Genomic DNA, 16,261 nt, shown 5'->3' with positions numbered 1-16,261 from the left:
GAGGTGGGCCAGCAGCTTATGGGTGCCCTATCCAGGAACCATCTCCCCTTCCAGGATCAGGCTTTTGTCCTTCATCCCAGCAGAAAAGGACCAAAGATGGGGACTACTGCCTGGCCAGAACTAGGAATTCTTGGCTCCACTGTGGGCAGTACAAAACCAGCTGGCCACCCAGTAGAACATGGACCACATCAAAGTCCCACTGCCCCCGACATTTCTGGGCAATTCTGGAATGGGGAAAATTCCACATCAGCATGACTGCCAGGCATTTTTCCATTGGGCCTGCCCTCGACCTTGTAGCACTAGGATGCACATGCACCCAGCCAGGCCTTACTCAGTCCCTGGAGCTGTAGGCTCTAGCTCCAGAAGTCTTGACCCTGGAAGCAATCCCCACCACACCCCTGCTGCCATGGGCATGCCAGAGTGGGCATGCGACATAGCCCTCTCCTTCTACACCCAGCGAGGTCCAGCCAATGTGGGCCCTGGGTTCTCTACTCCCTAAGCCAGGGCCTGCCAAGTTTTCTTCCCCTGGCAAATGTTGGTTCTGCAGCCACTACCCCCAGAAACATTCTCCCCCTATAGAGCCAACACATGATAGGCAGAAGATTAAGGCCTTCAGATGCCTAAATCCTGGGAGCATGGAGCCAGTTCCAAACCCACTCTTCCCCAACCTAGCTCCTGCTCCTGATAATAATCAGTCCACCAGAAGCAGCAGTGGGAGGCTGTGCTGGAGAGTGTAAGCATCCAGAGCTCAGAGTTCTGGCTCTGGCTGTCATGACACATGAATAATCCCAAGCAAGGGATGTCCCCCTGGGCATTGGCAGGTCAGATGGAAAGCTATTAAGACAGGCCCACAAGGGTCACAGGTTGGGTTACCAGAAGTGGCCACAGTGGGCCGTTCTACCAACCAACCCACAATGGAAAGCTAGAGGTACACCTGTCATCAGTCCCTTCTCCCCCAATCATCCTCAGGCACTGGCTTTCACCTTCCCTACCAGCTCCAGTAGAAAGTTATGAAAATCACAGTTCATGTTCATCAAGCACTTACTAAACAAATGACACTTGTCTCTCTAGTTACCACTCACCCTGCAACATAGGAATGCTCCAGAACTTCCACTCCTTAACTTACAAGGAAGCAGGTTCACAGAGGCAAAGTGCCTGGGCTGGAATGTAAACCAAGCCCAGAAACTCTGTGACTCCCTTCTGGAATCCCTGGAATTGGAGGGGTCCTAGGACATCCAGAGTTCTGAGTATGCCTGGGTCCAACTTGGTCAACAACCAGGGTTGGCCCTGCTTATAGTACAGAGTGCCAGGTGGCCCTTCTCCAATCCCAGAAGGCTCCTGAATATAGAACCAATTGATTGCCAAAGTTCAGTGTTTAATAACAAAATAACAAAAGTTCCCCCATCTTCACCCTATCACAGCACTCTGAGAATCACAGGTCGATATATGGTGGAGGTTGCCAAGGAAAACAGAGGCAGCAAGTGAAGGGGCTGATCAGGCTCTAGAACCTCTCTCTGCCCAGCCACCAGCAGAAAGCTTCATCCAAGGAGGCCAGGGCTGCCCATAAACCCTGTCAGAGTGAAAGGACATCAGGGCTGTCAAGGAGAAGGAAGGGAATAAAAAGCGGTCCCTTGGCCTGTCACTGTCTTCTCCAGCTGCCAGAACATGGCCTCCATTGGCACTCAAACAGGCCTTGCCTTCTTGGCCTTCTTCTCAGACCTTACAGCCTCGTCGTGGGCTTTCCGCTTCTCTGCCAGTTTGTTAGCCTGTGAGGAGGAAGGGAGAGGTAAGGCTGGGGATGGGAACTTGGGAGTAAGGGAAGACAGGGGAAGGGGATTGCCCTCCTCCTACATAGGGTTACCTCTTCATTTTATTTATTTACTTTTATGTGGTGCTGAGGATCGAACCCAGGACCGCACACATGCGAGGCGAGCACTCTACCACTGAACCAACCACAACCCTAGCTCCGGGTTACCTCTTAAAAGCAAAGCTGACAAGCAAATTACCACGGGAAAATATCTGATTTACGTAAGGGTAAGAAAACAGACCTTCCCCCTTGCCTTTACAACACTTGTCTCACGTGTCTTGAGACATGGAATTGAGTGAGCCACCCCAATCCTCCCCTTCTGGGTTTGATTCTCAGCACTACAAATAAATAAATAAACTAACAAACAAACAAATAAATGAAATAAAGGTCCATCAACTAAAAAAAAAAAAATTAAACTGCAGAAATATTCTGAGAAGGTCAGGGACCTGGCTCAGGAATATTTACTGAGAATGACTGAAAAATAGGAAAAAGATAATCCCATTAGTAGGAGACAGGTTTTTGTGGTGCACAATATGTCATGAAGTCCACGTTATGATTAAATGAAAAAATCAAACCAAAACAATCTATATATAGAATGCTGCTTCCCTAAGGTTATGTGCACAAGAGAAACCTGAGGGGCGCAGGAATGATCTATTACTGTGTCATCTATTACTCAGTTATGGCTGCACATTTTCTTTTCTTTTTTTAAATGAGCATATGTGGCTTTGTGAACAAGAAAATAAAGCTTAACAAAAATCTCCCAAGTCTGCTGGGATAGCTCTGTTCCCATATCTGAGATTCAGAAACAGCTGGGAACAGGAAGGGGATGAAATCCCAGAGTGTGGCTTTCAGGAAAAGGCTAGGAGTGACCCAGAGTGCTGTTTCCGAGGACAGCTCACCAGCCTCTGAGTTCACCTCAGAGCCACCTGTGGTGGACACACCCAAGTCTCAAGTGACAAGAGCAACTTACCTCTCGGATTTTGCGCCTCTTGCCAAACATGATCTTTTGGTAAAGATACTTCTCTCGCTTCTTCATCATCATAATAGCCAGACGCTTGGCTTCACTTTCCTCCTCTTGGGCCAGTCGTTGCTTATCTTCCAGTTTCACAGTGCCTGCCATCACCTTGGGCTTCTGAGGACAGAGAGTGGGTGCTCATGGGTACGGGTCCTTTGGCTCCTGCCCTTCCAGGCAAGCGGGGCTGCTTCCCAGACAGTGCCCCAGTCTAGCATTGCCATACCTTTGCCTCCATCCTCTTGTCCTCCAGGGCTGCCAGATGGGCCTCTTCCTCCTTTTCTGAAGCAGCCTCCACATCTTCCTCCTCTTCTTCATTTTCTCCCCCTTCATTGCCATCACCTTCAATGTCTTCTTCCTCTTCTTTCTCCTCCTCTTCTTCTTCTTCAGACGCTTCCAAGTTTCCTACAAACAGTAGGTAGGAATCTGCTTTCTCTTGCCAGGTGAGGACAGGCCCCAAGCACCACCCTCTGACCCTGCCATCTGCAGATATTCCAAAGACAGTTCAAGGCTTTCCTCACTGTAGCCCCCTCTGACTCCTCTCCAAAGCCCCAGCTGCCCTCAAAGGACACTCCAAGTCCCACTCCTGAACTCAGTCATCTTCTACATGAAGACTGATGACAACCCCAAATCTTTCTGCTCAGTTCATCTGAATGAATCAAGTAACACTTGACTATAAGATACAAATGTCCCCTTCTATGCCTTACTCCAAAGAAAGGTTCAAAGGCTTTCCACTCTGTTCTGCCCTGTTCCCTGCTTGCCAACTCTACAGTAAAGGGAAATGGACAGCTCATGCCCAGGGGCCCAGACCATCCAAAGGAGCCCATCCACCCTGCCACCCAGTACTCTTTCACTCACCTGGGTCCTCTCCCCGCTGCAAAGCCAGCAGCTTAAGCTTCTCAGGTGGGATGTAATCTCCTTCCTTCTCAGACACGAAAGGTGAAAGGTGTGGGGGCAGCTGCACCCCAGGGAAGTATTCTGCCACAGGGAGGAGGAGTCGGGCATTCACACAGTCAAACACCCACTGTGGCTGTATGTAGTACCTAGTAGAGTAGCCAGCAGAGACAGGTCACAAAGCAGCAACCTGAGGCCCCACTGCACTCAAAGGGCCTTTAAGATAGAACTTTCCTAAAATGTAAAGCAGGGTCTCAGGGGCTTACCTGCCAATGACAGGGGTTTGCTGTCCAGGTCGGTCAACAATCTGATGGGTAATGCAGGAGTCTGTGACATCATAGGTGGCTCCAATGCACAGAGACTTGTCCCAGGATACGTCTCCCCCAAAACTCCTAGAGGCACAAGGAGAGCCCAAAAGGATCCCCAGGTATGAGTTGCTTGCCCTAGACTCACTGGCCACCTGATCTATAAATTTACCCCTCTATGATACACCTGCCCTGTCCCACTCCAGATCTAGATAGATACTTCCAGTCTTGGCCCATGAGGGACCTTGACTGGTAATAACCCGATGGCAGTGCCCTTGGTTGAATGCTTCCTATGTGCTTCAGTGCCATGCTGAGTAATCTCTAAGCACTAATTTGTAAAAAGTGAAAATACACCATCTGATGTTACTGATGGGCAGAACCAAGACCAGACTGTGGCAGGGCCAGTGCTGTGGGCCAACCTGAGAGCCCTCCTACCTGATGATGAAGGCCAGAGCCTCACGGGGTACCTCACGATTCAGGAAGAATTTTAGGCCCTCAAAGAGCTTCTTGTGCTTTTCCTGTGCCTCCAGCTCCTTCCTGCGATCTTCTTCCTGCACTGCCATCTCCTGCCAAGGAGGAACCAGACCTTGCCATCACCAGAGACACCAACACAACAAGAAGGCAGGGACTGGAGAAAACCCCCTCCTTAGCTTCTTTTTAGATCCTACAGCTTCCAGATATTGGCTCCCATTCCTTGTCCCACTGCCATTCTAGAAGGAAGTGCCATGCTCACCCCATCAGCAGGAAATTCATCCACTTCAGCCTCCTCCTCTGTGGCAGGTACCACCACACGGGCTAGGCTGGCACTGAGGGCTGCTAGTTTCTAAAGGACAGAAGCAGAGCTACTTACTTGCAGGTAGGGGACCTTACCTAAATGAGTGGCCAGGGTGGGAAGGGGGAACTGCAACACCTCTGGACCACCTATGGGTCCAGGATCTGAGGGCAAGCCAAGACCACCCACCCCACCCACTACAACCCCAGACATGTTGGGGACAGGAACCACCCTTCTGGGGAGATGTAGGAATAACGTCCCTGAAACCTCTCTCACCTCCATAGAGCTCTCAGAGTCCAATGCATAGACGCCCTCACTGTCCTTCATCTCTGCTTGGGCCTGACCCTCGAGCTGAGTGCAAGTGGAAGGTTAGAGAGAAAAGGACACCATGACCCCTCACTCATATGGGGAGAGAAGGGCTGGGGCCCTACCTTTGGGGGATAGTGGAGGTTGAGGGACTGATAGAGGCGGAAGTTGACAAAGCCCAGCAAGGTGGTGTAGAACTCAGTGAAGGTGGCCATGACTCTGTAGTCCACATCTGTTGGGTGCTAGGGGGGCACAGGAGAGGCATCAGCAGTGCAGCCACACCCCTACGAAGAGCATTCTGGGAATAAATGCAGCTCTGGATAGGGGTCCCAAGGGTTTCCCAAACCACCATGTGATAAAGGAGGAGCCAGGAATAAGAAAATAAAAACTGGACCATGCTATTCCCATGACTGGCTGGCCCTTCCTTGCCCCTGCCCCCAGGTCTCCCTTTCATCCTTCAAGTCTCAGTGCAGACTTGTGTCCTTGAAAAGACCACCTTTCCCAACCTGGACAGAGGTCAAGCCTTCTCTATCACCCACCCCACAATCTGTCATATGTCTGCTCCAGAGCCAGCTATGAGCACCAAGAAGGTAATACTCTGAGGCCAGAATAGTCTACAGCCCAGTCAAAGGTGCCCTGGAAAGTCCAAAGCCAGGTAGGGACAGATAGTGGGTAGGTAGAACTAGGCCCAAGTACACCCTGGCAAGAGCATACAAAAGCATAGCCTGAGGACCTAAGAATAGGCTGGGGCCACTGGGGCTGCTAGCCCAGCTTGGCATCCTAAGAGCTCTTGGAAAATAACAGCAGAGTAACTACTTGCTTAGAGACAGAGGCACAGCCACCCTCACAAACTACCAACTCAATAAGCAGGAGACGTGGAAGGGACTTATCTCTGCCCTTGAGAAGTTGATCTAAAACAAGGACCAAAATACCTAAAGTCTCAAATGGTCCCACCCTCTAAATCCAGGGAGGCCAACCCAACCCCCTGCAACATAGAAGAATTTTCAAGAAATGTCAAAACTGGTAATGATCACAATATCCCCTCTATCATGGGTGTGCTCATAACTCTGAGTTGTTCCTCCATCTAGCTGCCAGGCAGTGACCTGTGGCATGGAGGGTCTGCCTGGTGGAAATGTGGTCACCAACCCCATTTTCTACATCACAGCATGCCTTGCCCCCACTACTGTTACCACTCTTGAGTCCCACAGTTGTGCACTCAGCACTGGCTACTCTGGGGAAAGGCATACCAGGGCCCCTACTACAACCCAGTACCGGTCACCCATCCTCTGCTTAGAGGAAGCAAGCTGGCCAAGGAAGGAGGAGGAATGGGTGGCCCATGCCCTTCCCCCAGGGCCAGCTGTGTGGAGGCTGGTCTTCCACAGGGCCCTATTCACCACTCAGGAGGGCACACAAAGACCAGTCTGAGCAGCATGGGGGTGGGACATCAGAGAGAAGGAAGGACAGAGAGGGCCAAAGAGGAAGGCAGGAAAAAGACAGGACGGATAAAGAGGGAAAAAGGGAAGGGTCAATAACTGGTTGCCCAAGCTAGAACCCCAGGGAGTGGGAATAGGGACTGTTAAAGGCCAAGCCTGTCTTACCCACAGCCTGCAACCATACCACCAAGCACCAACACACTGTACTGTAGTGGGAACAGGTTCCAGCCCTTGCACTACGAGAAGGGGGGCGGGGGGGAGTGGTGGCAGCCCCTGGCTCATGCTACAGCACATGATAACCCAGCAGGAAGCTCAGCACAGCCAGGCTGCTACTTCTGCTCTTTGTGGAGGAACCAGTTCCTGCTCACTGAACAAACAGGAAGATGGCCAAGTGCAGGACACAGAACCAAGAAATCATCTGCAACACCAACTAAGACTAACCAACATTGAAGACTAGAAGCTAACAATGCCTCCACAAGAGGCAAAACCAGGATTTCCTCTCAGTAAGGCCCTTTCAATAATTCCCAAGACTTAAAGAAAGATCAGCAAGAGGTAGTGTCATGTGCTAATTGCTTCTCTGGCATTTCCCTTCCCCAGCATCACTCTGTCCTCCAGGCTATGGGAGGGATGAGGCAGAGGAGGAAGGGCAGAAGTAAAGCAGCTTGGGGGTGGGACATCAGAGAGAAGGAAGGACAGAGAGAGCCAAAGAGGAAGGCAGGAAGGAAGAAAGGAAGAAGATAGGACAGATGAAGAGGGAAAGAGGCAAAGGCCAATAACTCTGGTTGCCCATAGCAATTGCCTATAGCAGAGAGGGGATGAGGCTCTGCTACTTTTCAGGCAACAGACACGACTCCCAGAGCTGCTCACTGTTCATTTGACCCCAAAGAGCCAAATACCAGGCCCTTTCAAGTTTATTTTCTCCCTTAAATCTTATTTGCAAGGCTGACAGTGGAAGCACAAAGAAGTGAACATATCCAATGTCATCTGGGTGGTATGTGCTGGAGCAGGCTTGGAGGCTCCTCTTCTTAATTATGATTAATGTTCAGGTCTTGAGTATATATATCACACTGAAAATTCTAAGATGGACCATGTGATGAAGAGTGCTACTGCTCTGTGTGACACACTTCTCACCCATCCCACTCCACTCCCCACCAGCAGGCATTAATTAGGAGCCCAGCAAGTGCTAGACTCTGCCCCACTCCTTACCAATCTTACATGGACATCAGTGTAGGAGCTAGCACAAACCCCTCCCCACAGGCATACTCACATCATGGGAGAAGGCATAGGGTGTGATCCACACGATGGGCTGTCCCAGCACTTCAGCCTGGTAGTAAATGCCTTTGATGGACAGGAAGACCTAGAGGAGAGGGAGCAGACAGCATGGTGAAAACCTTCAGGTGACAGGGGAGGGGCCAAGGGAAGGATCCTAAGGGCTCACCTTGCGCAGAGCACGGGCAGTGATGATATAGTGCAGGAATTCTACAGTAAGCCGGCGGCATAGTTGAATGGTCTGCACATGGCACTTGCCTGTTCGTGGGAAGGTAGAAAAGAGGAAGCACATGCATAGGGCATCATCCAGGTCCCGCAGAGCATCGATGAATGTGGGGTACCTGCAGGTCCATGAGAGCAGAGCTCATGAGCTCATTCAGCTAGACTCTAAAGGGGTCCTGGCCTCTTTGTTCTACCCTGACAGCTACCCCAGGGCCATGTTCCCCAAACAGGTCTTACCACTGCCACCTCTTAATATGGCTACACCAACTTCCTGATAGCCAGATACAGCCCTAGGAACAGCCCTAAGAAGCACTGAACCAGAATGTGCCCATAGAGCTCTGAGGACCAGGGAAATCCCAGTGGGAGACACCAAATACCCAGCCTTGACCACTTTCATATTTTGTTGTGAACGACGGCAGAATGAGTTAGTGGCTCTCTCTTTTTGAAGGTAGAACCTTTAGTTCAAAGAAAATTTATTGGGAGATCCACAGTAGAAAATGGAAAAATGGGAAGCTGCCCTAGTAGGCTGGGAAGCCAGATGGGGTTGCTTCCCTCAGCAGCATTTGTGTCTAGGCCTGGTCACAGGTCACCAGAATGGGCTGTCGTCCTTGCTCATATCACTCAGACCTGTCTAGTTGAAAAAATCAGTTAGAACCAATTAGAACTGTGGGTAAAATGCTGGAATTGAGATCTAGGCCAGGAAGAGCAAGAACATATTTCTAGGAATTCTGTGGCAAATGAGGAAACTAATGAGAAGAGGTCAACTTGGGAGAGATCTACCACTGTATGGCTGTCAAGCTGAGGGTCTGGGGTGCAGGGAATAGAGAAAACTGAACCACAAATAAGTCCCATTGTGTTGAGCAAATAAGTCCCACTGACCTTGGGCAGGTCAGTTGTCATCATCCAGACCCAGCTTTATCTGAAAATGACATTGCTAGACCAGACTATTGCTTTAAAACTGGGCCCTTTCAAATTATATTGCTATATTGTGTGCATGTACACACAACTAACAAATCCCACCATTATGTACAAGTACAATGCAACAATTTTAAAATGTGGGGAAAAAAAGATAAATCTGATTCTAACACAAAATAAACAAAAAACCCTGGGTCCTTATAACTTCCTTAAAATGCCCTGGGCAGGGTTTCAAGCCTCCATCCCCAACCAAAGCAGTTCCCAGAGTTTCTGGCACCCAAATCACCTTCCAGGAAGCTTCCTTTGGAAGAGCTTTGCTATTTCATATGACTCTGAAGGGCAATAAGTCAAGAGAGGTCTACCAGGTTTACAAATCCAGGCCAAGACAGGGGAAAAAGCCTGAAGAGGGATGTGTCATGAGGAAACAGTTGAAGAGCTATTTGGGTTCTTGGTGCAGAGGCAGGAACCTCAATCAAGATCCTCTGGCACCCCAGTTTCCTAACTCTCTACCTTGCAGACAAACCCAACACCAAGGCCCTTTGTAGAAAGGGCACTAGTCATCTCCAGGCACTTCTTTTTTTATTTTTGATATCAGGGATTGAACCCAGGGGCACTCAACCACTAAGCCACATTCCCAGCCCTTTTTTATTTTGAGACAGGTCTCACTAAGTTGCTTAGGGCTTCATTTAGTTGCTGAGGCTGGACTCACACTTTCAATACTCCTGCCTCAGCCTCCCAAGTCACTGGGGTTACAGGTGTGTGCCACTATGCCTAGCTCTTGTATGTTTTCAAAAAAATCTATTCCACACTAACAGCTGTGTTATAGGCTGGACAGGAACTAACATCATCTTTCTGTTAGTGACAAGAACTTGCTCAGAATCCCTGAGCAAGAACAGTTCTCTGATTGACCAGCTCATGGGTCCACAGGGAATGGAGTGAGAACACAAGCTGTCTAGTTCCTAGTCCAGGGCCCTTCCAGTGATAGCCCATTAATGAACCTGTATGAAGACAAGCCTATCTATTCTGGAGCTGAGTGTACCTGGGCCATCATACCAGAAAAGACTGACATTCATTAGTCCAGGGTTTATCTACTTTACCACTACTGGCATTTTGGACCAGACTGTTGTGTGTTGGGGAGACTATTTTGGACATTATAGGGTATTAGCTGTAACCTTGATCTCTACTCTCTAGAAACCAAAAGCATCCAAGCCCAACTGTGGAAGTGAGACTCTGTCTCTTAAAATAAAAGTTAAAAAGGGACGAATGGAGATGTAGTCAAAAAGATCATTGATTTAGCCACTGAATTGCTCAGAAATGAGAAGTCTGGGCGAGAAATGGATAAACCCAGGGGTCTTGTGATGCCTCTGATTCTCATCACATACCCAACGTGCAGTCCAGAGCTCTCTTACCATGGGGCCTTTGTACTTGCTGTTGTCTCTACTTGGAACAAGCTTCCTCTTGTTGGCTGAAATACTCCCTTCAGGCAGACCTCCTGGCAAAGGTATAACTAACATACCTTCCCTGTGGCACTCAGTGCAACTTAAATCATTATAATAGTGAATTGTCAGTCTGCTTTTTGGTCTGCCTACTCCCAAAGGAGGCAAGCTCTGTGAGCAGGATCTTGAGTTTGTCTGCCACTATATCCTCAGTGCTATGACTGAGCCTAGCAGTGACAAACAGACAGCAGGGTTCTGAGGGGCACCAACTCACCGCTCCTTGATGATATGGTCAAGTTTATAACTGGGCTTATTGTCCTTTAAGCGCTCCACAGTGTTCCACTCGCTCTTCCCATAGGCTTTCCGAAGCCTCCGAACAAATATCTGGAAGACAGAAAGGGACAACTGATGGTAAGGCCATGGAAGATGGATATGCAGGGTTGAAGAACTCACTACCTCCTAGCTAGCCATGCTGTGTGCCTGTGCAATCAGTCCCCTCAGCCCAGGATTTGCACTACAGCTAACTCCATGGAACAGTAGACTAAATGATAATGGATAATGACTATGATAATGACCAGAGCTCAACCACGCACTCCTCTTGACAAGGCATAGGGATAACCATAAAAAAATGTGCTGACACAGTATGTTCACATGGGAAGAAAGCAAGGCATATCAGACTCATTTTTCTATTAAAAAGAAAGAACAAGTGACCTGTCATTGAGGTAGGTCAGAAAGGCTGGCCTTTGTTCCCAACTTCTGTCTGCACTGGCATAAACCATTTGTGGGTTCATGTGTAGTACTGAGTCATCCAGAAAAGGATAGCCAAGGCCAATCATGGAGCCAAGTCTTCCAAATCAACAGATGTCTTCACTCTAAGACTTCTGTTCAGGCCCCAGCATCCCTCAGAAGCTCAAACATTATCTGAGAGTATAAATAGCAACTCTGAAATAGCCATCTCCCACATGGGTCCACTTCTTACACAGTGAGTTTATGAAGCTACAAAACCTATCAATAACTGCTGCCCTGTTCCCTGTGGGCCACCAGATGGCACCCCACTCTTCAGTCAGGCTCTGCTGGCAGCACAACAAGGGAGTCTTTCAATTCTCTGGACTTTTGGTAGAATTAAGTTTCTGCTCCCCTGGTGGCATGTGAGCATTTAAAAATATCTATCTGTGGAATGGAAGCCTTTGTCTCATGGGAACAATCTTAAGGAACTAGAATCAAGGCTGTTTCCTTGGGCATAAAAAGCACCATCTTTGGCTCTGGAGCAAAAAAATTTGTTTTTTTTTCAGAATCAGAGAAAACTGTTAACAGGTAAAGCACTAATCATTTTCAAGGTTCTGTGCAAATGTTCTAAACATGTAATCTCAGTGAATTCCTGTGACATCATTTTAAGGTAGAATGAAAAGGGTTTTATACTGGGTTGCTTTTATACAGGGTTGCTCAGAGAGAGTATGCAATTTGCCCAAAGTCACAGTTGTAAGTCACAGAGCTACAATGAGGATCCATCCAGATACTAGAGCCCAGGCCTCACCTTGTATTCCCGGAACTTGTTGACAATGGGTTCATGGAGGAGAAACTTGATGTCTTTGATAAGGTAAAAAGTTCGGGCTGCTGTGGAGCCCTTGTTAACTTTCTTCTTATGTTTGGGCTCATGGGGATAAATGCCCTTCAGGATACATAATCGCCTGTAAAACAGAAACCATTCATCATGTCAATAAAGGTGAGAAGCAGGGGCGGGGTTGTGGCTCAGTGGTAGAGCACTCGCCTAGCATGTGTGAGGCACTGGGTTCGATCCTTAGCAACATATAAAAATAAATAAATAAAATTAAAGTATTGTGTCCAACTACAACTAAAAAAGAAAAAAATTAAATTAAAAAATTGTGAGAAGTAACAGCCACAGCTGGGTCTGGAAATCAACAGTGCTTAAGGACCCTTCCCTTAAGAAGCTCACATCCTTGGGCTGGGGTGGTGGCTCAGCAGTAGAGCGCTTGCCTAGCATGTGTGACGCCCTAGGTTCGATTCTCAGCACCATGTACAAATAAATGTTTTTTAAAAAATTCATCAACAATGAATAAAAATATTTAAAAAAGAAGCTCACATCCTACTATAGGAATCTGATGATCCCAAGTTCGTGAATACATAATGCAGACTGCCACAAGTATCATAATGGAAACAAACAGGATTTTTCTTCTTTTCCCCTTCCCCTTTCTTTCTTTTTTGGTATTCAGGGCATTCCACCACTGAGCTATTTTTTTTCTAAGCTACTTTATTTTTATGTGCTTATTTTTTCTGAGACAAGGTTTCATTAAGTTGTCCAAGCTGGTCTTAAACTTATGATCCTCCTGCCTCAGCATTCAGAGTTGCTGGGATTATAGGCATGTACCACTGTGCCCGCAGCAAACAGGATATTGACAGGAGCTGTCAGACACCTAAGCTAGGAAAGGCCTGCCTAAGAAATAAATTTTTCAGCCATATAAAAGATAGAGGGATGAACATTTAAGAGTTTGCATGAAGACCATAAGGTCAGAAAGAACTGAGCACATGTAAAGAACTAAAAGTGGGCCAGAGGAGGCTGCAGAGATCAAGGTCAGCCCAATAACAGGGCCCACAGGCTGTCAGGATCAGGGGTCTCTCCTGCCAGAAGGGAGGGAATAAGAGGCAAAGACCCAGCAGCCCATTCTAAAAACAAAGTTTTCCTCCAGCTTCCCCTCAGACCATACCTGGCAAAGCACAGTTCATTAAAGAAAAAGGAGGAATACCAGAATTCCAGGCAGAGGCAGCTGAGTTTTCACTATGCAGTTCACTATTGATGCTCCCTGAAGACCCCTACTCCATTCCTCTCCAACCCTACCTGAAGTCAGGCAAGCTCAGCTGCAGTTTCTTCCGGGCTTTGTTTCGACTGATGTAGTTGGTGGCAGAGCCTCGTTCATACTTGGGGAGGGAAAAAAACAATTCTCCATTAGCAACAATGGAAGTGACTGACATTGAACTCTGGACCCAATTCCAGAGGCAACTATCAGTCTGAATAAGTAGTCAAGATGCTTTTGGAATGGGTACTGCTGTAGGAAGGAAGCTGACCTATTTGAATGAGCTTTCTTGCACTGTCCTTATAATTTGCAGTAGAGGACACATATCCAGCATGTCGCCAGCATGATGCTAGGGACTATGAGGTTGCTGAAAATTAGATGCTAGACCAAGTATTTAGTACTAGTTCTAAATATTAGCCAGTACAACTAGTGATTCCACATATTATTTCATTTCATCCCCACAATTTGTGAGATGGGTGCCATTAGAACCCACATTTAACAGAGTAGGAAATAAGCTCAGTGAAATAAATTACCAAGTCACACAGCTTTTTCAGAGCTGGGGCTGGTTTTCAAACTCAGGACTGAGTCCAGAGCTTGTACACCTAACCACCAACCCAGGACTCTCGATTCCTTCCCCCTTCCTCACTATAATAACCCCCTACCACCAATCACCCCTTCTTCCCCATATCCCCATGAAATGTTAGTACCACACATCTACTTATAAAATATGGTCCTTTGAGGGGGACCACCAATCACTATAATATCTAAGATACTACCCAAGCAAGTTTTGCTCCCTTGGGGATATCACCTGGGTTGAAAATGAATGTCCTAAGCCACACAGCCTCTCCCTTCCCTTATTCACTTAACACAATAACTGGTTCTCTACTATGTTCAAGTACTAAGCTAGATGTCATGAGGCAATAAAAACAAAAGGCCTGGTCTCTACCTGCCCGAAAGAAGCATGCTGCCTTGTGCAACCACCTGGGTATCTGTAGTGCTAGGATGCTGCCTCACACTCACGCTTCTGTAACTCTGATAGAGAAGTAATACACTGTACCAAACACCCTACAATGCTAACCACAAGAGTCCTTTCCAAGCAAGATCTTCCTCAATAGGTCCAAAAAAGCAAAACCTATAGACAGGAGTCTATAATTCTATAACCATGAAACAGACCATTCATTCTTTCCTCCATACATTAATTGTCTACTGGGGTCAGGCCCATACTAAGTCCTGGAAATAAGCATCAATTTTTTCAAAAAGTTCAATTTCATTAGTAGTGTTTTCTATTGTCCTATGCTACATGCATCTATATCACCATGTTTATTCTTCTAAATGTTAAGGGGATAATAGTTCTCTACAGGATGATTTTAATATAACGGGTGGAAACATTTTTGGTTGTTGAATGCTACTGACATTTAATGGGTAGCGGTTCAGCAATGTAGCTAAACATTCCACAACACACAGCACTGCCCATTCTATCCCAAAATGTCTGACACAGCTTGAAAGGCACATACTGATTTATTCACATATCTGCATCTCAAGGGTAGGTTTTCCATCTTCTATCTTTGTAGCTCCAACAGCTAGCACTTACTGGATGCCCAGTAGGGTGTTAGGTTAAAAACAAATTGGCAACAGAAACTTTAAAACCAAAGGACACAACAGAGCCAAGTGCATTTTCCTCATCTCCATTCCCTTCCCAATCTCTTCATGTCACTGAGGTGATTCTCCATTCAGCAACAAGAACAACTCATTGAAAAACTTGATCATGTTACTCTTGGTTTCTACTTGTCTTAGAATAAATTCCAAGCTCTTCATTGTAGCTTACAGGTCTTACATGATACAGCCCCTGCCCAACCCCACCAAAAGCCATTTTCCCTTATTTCCTATATCCCAAACATGTCAATGTCTAGCTTTTGGCAGTTAGTTTCCACTGCCTGGCTTGCTTGCCAAACACTCCCAAGTCCCAGAACCCACCCAAGGTGTTCCGCTCTTCCAGATTTCAACCGAAATGTGTGCCTTTAAGAGAACTCCTAAGACAATGCTAACTGAAATAAGCATCTTTACATTATCCACCCATATCCCTCCTTGGCTTCCTTCGCGACACATTTAACAATCTATGGTCAGACATCCAGGAATTTGCAGAAAGCAGTTTTATTTAAGCTGCAGCGGTCAAGAGGGGGCTAATTTCTGGGTCCGAAAATTCTTTTGAGATTTATGCTCAGTCGTACGTTTTTACCAAAGAAAACAGAAAAAAAGAATTGTTGTTGTTTGTTCTTTGTTTTGCACAGCAACAAGCTTGACTTCAAACCTACCTTTTATAAGAAAGAGGAGCTTCACACCACAATTAACTCCCTGCAAAAATCCTGCGGGCATCCTTTGTAAAAATCTTGCTGAAAACCAGAGAAGCTTTTATGCTACAATTATGGTAGGGGTCTTTTGGAGGCCCATATCACTTTAGGGGTGAAGTTATGAAGTTAGAAAAATCAACCCTCACAATTCTTCCAACAAAAAAGAACTTCACAGTTCGCCGAACTAATACGGCAATTCTCGCCCATCCTGGAACCCCTTTCGCAGCTATCTCCCGTCACCTTGATCCTATCGTTTCTGTTCCCACGAGGGACAAGACCGGAGAAAGAGACGAGGGTAGGCTCTGCGCCCCCCCAATAATCCCCCGGGAACCCTGGTGTCTCTCTGGCTCACCCACTCACCTTCTTCTTCTCCAAGCCTCCCATGGCTCCACGTTGAGAGGCAGACAAGCGCGGAGCCGACAGACAGCTCCACTTCCTCCCGCTAGGGCCCCGAGGACCCCACGCCGTCAGTCCTTTAGAGCTGCCCAATAAGATGCCTGTGAAAATCCAAGAAATTAATGTAATTTTGTCCTCGACAATTACAACTAAAACCTCTAAACTAAATCATTTAGGCCATTATTTTGATATATTTACCGTCCGTCAATCTGTTATGGCAGTTTAAGCGCTTAAAAAATGATGAAATTAAGGCATTTTTATAATTACCCTGATGATGATCGCTAACCCCGTTGCATATTGGGATGGAAGGGGGCGGAAGATCTGGAGACAGCGCAG

At 47.2% G+C, this 16,261-nt stretch overlaps 1 protein-coding gene across 1 annotated transcript; it reads right to left on the bottom strand.

Annotated features, from left to right (window-relative positions):
- Positions 1–1,354: 1,354 nt before the first annotated feature.
- Positions 1,355–16,026, bottom strand: Pes1 (pescadillo ribosomal biogenesis factor 1). Its single transcript, XM_005341869.5, has 15 exons — positions 15,890–16,026; positions 13,226–13,305; positions 11,906–12,059; positions 10,646–10,755; positions 7,968–8,139; positions 7,797–7,886; positions 5,222–5,338; positions 5,067–5,141; positions 4,752–4,841; positions 4,454–4,584; positions 3,980–4,105; positions 3,678–3,862; positions 3,046–3,224; positions 2,778–2,939; positions 1,355–1,766 (listed from the first exon to the last, which is right to left on the bottom strand). The coding sequence occupies exons 1-15, from the start codon at positions 15,911–15,913 to the stop codon at positions 1,683–1,685; spliced, it is 1,779 nt and encodes a 592-aa protein (XP_005341926.1). The 5' UTR covers positions 15,914–16,026; the 3' UTR covers positions 1,355–1,682.
- Positions 16,027–16,261: the final 235 nt, after the last annotated feature.

The sequence above is a fragment of the Ictidomys tridecemlineatus genome, chromosome 2, assembly GCF_052094955.1.
Source record: "Ictidomys tridecemlineatus isolate mIctTri1 chromosome 2, mIctTri1.hap1, whole genome shotgun sequence".
In the NCBI taxonomy this organism is placed as follows: domain Eukaryota; kingdom Metazoa; phylum Chordata; class Mammalia; order Rodentia; family Sciuridae; genus Ictidomys; species Ictidomys tridecemlineatus.
The sequence above is the reverse complement of the archived record's forward strand: the minus strand, read 5'-3'. Positions and strand labels throughout refer to the sequence as shown.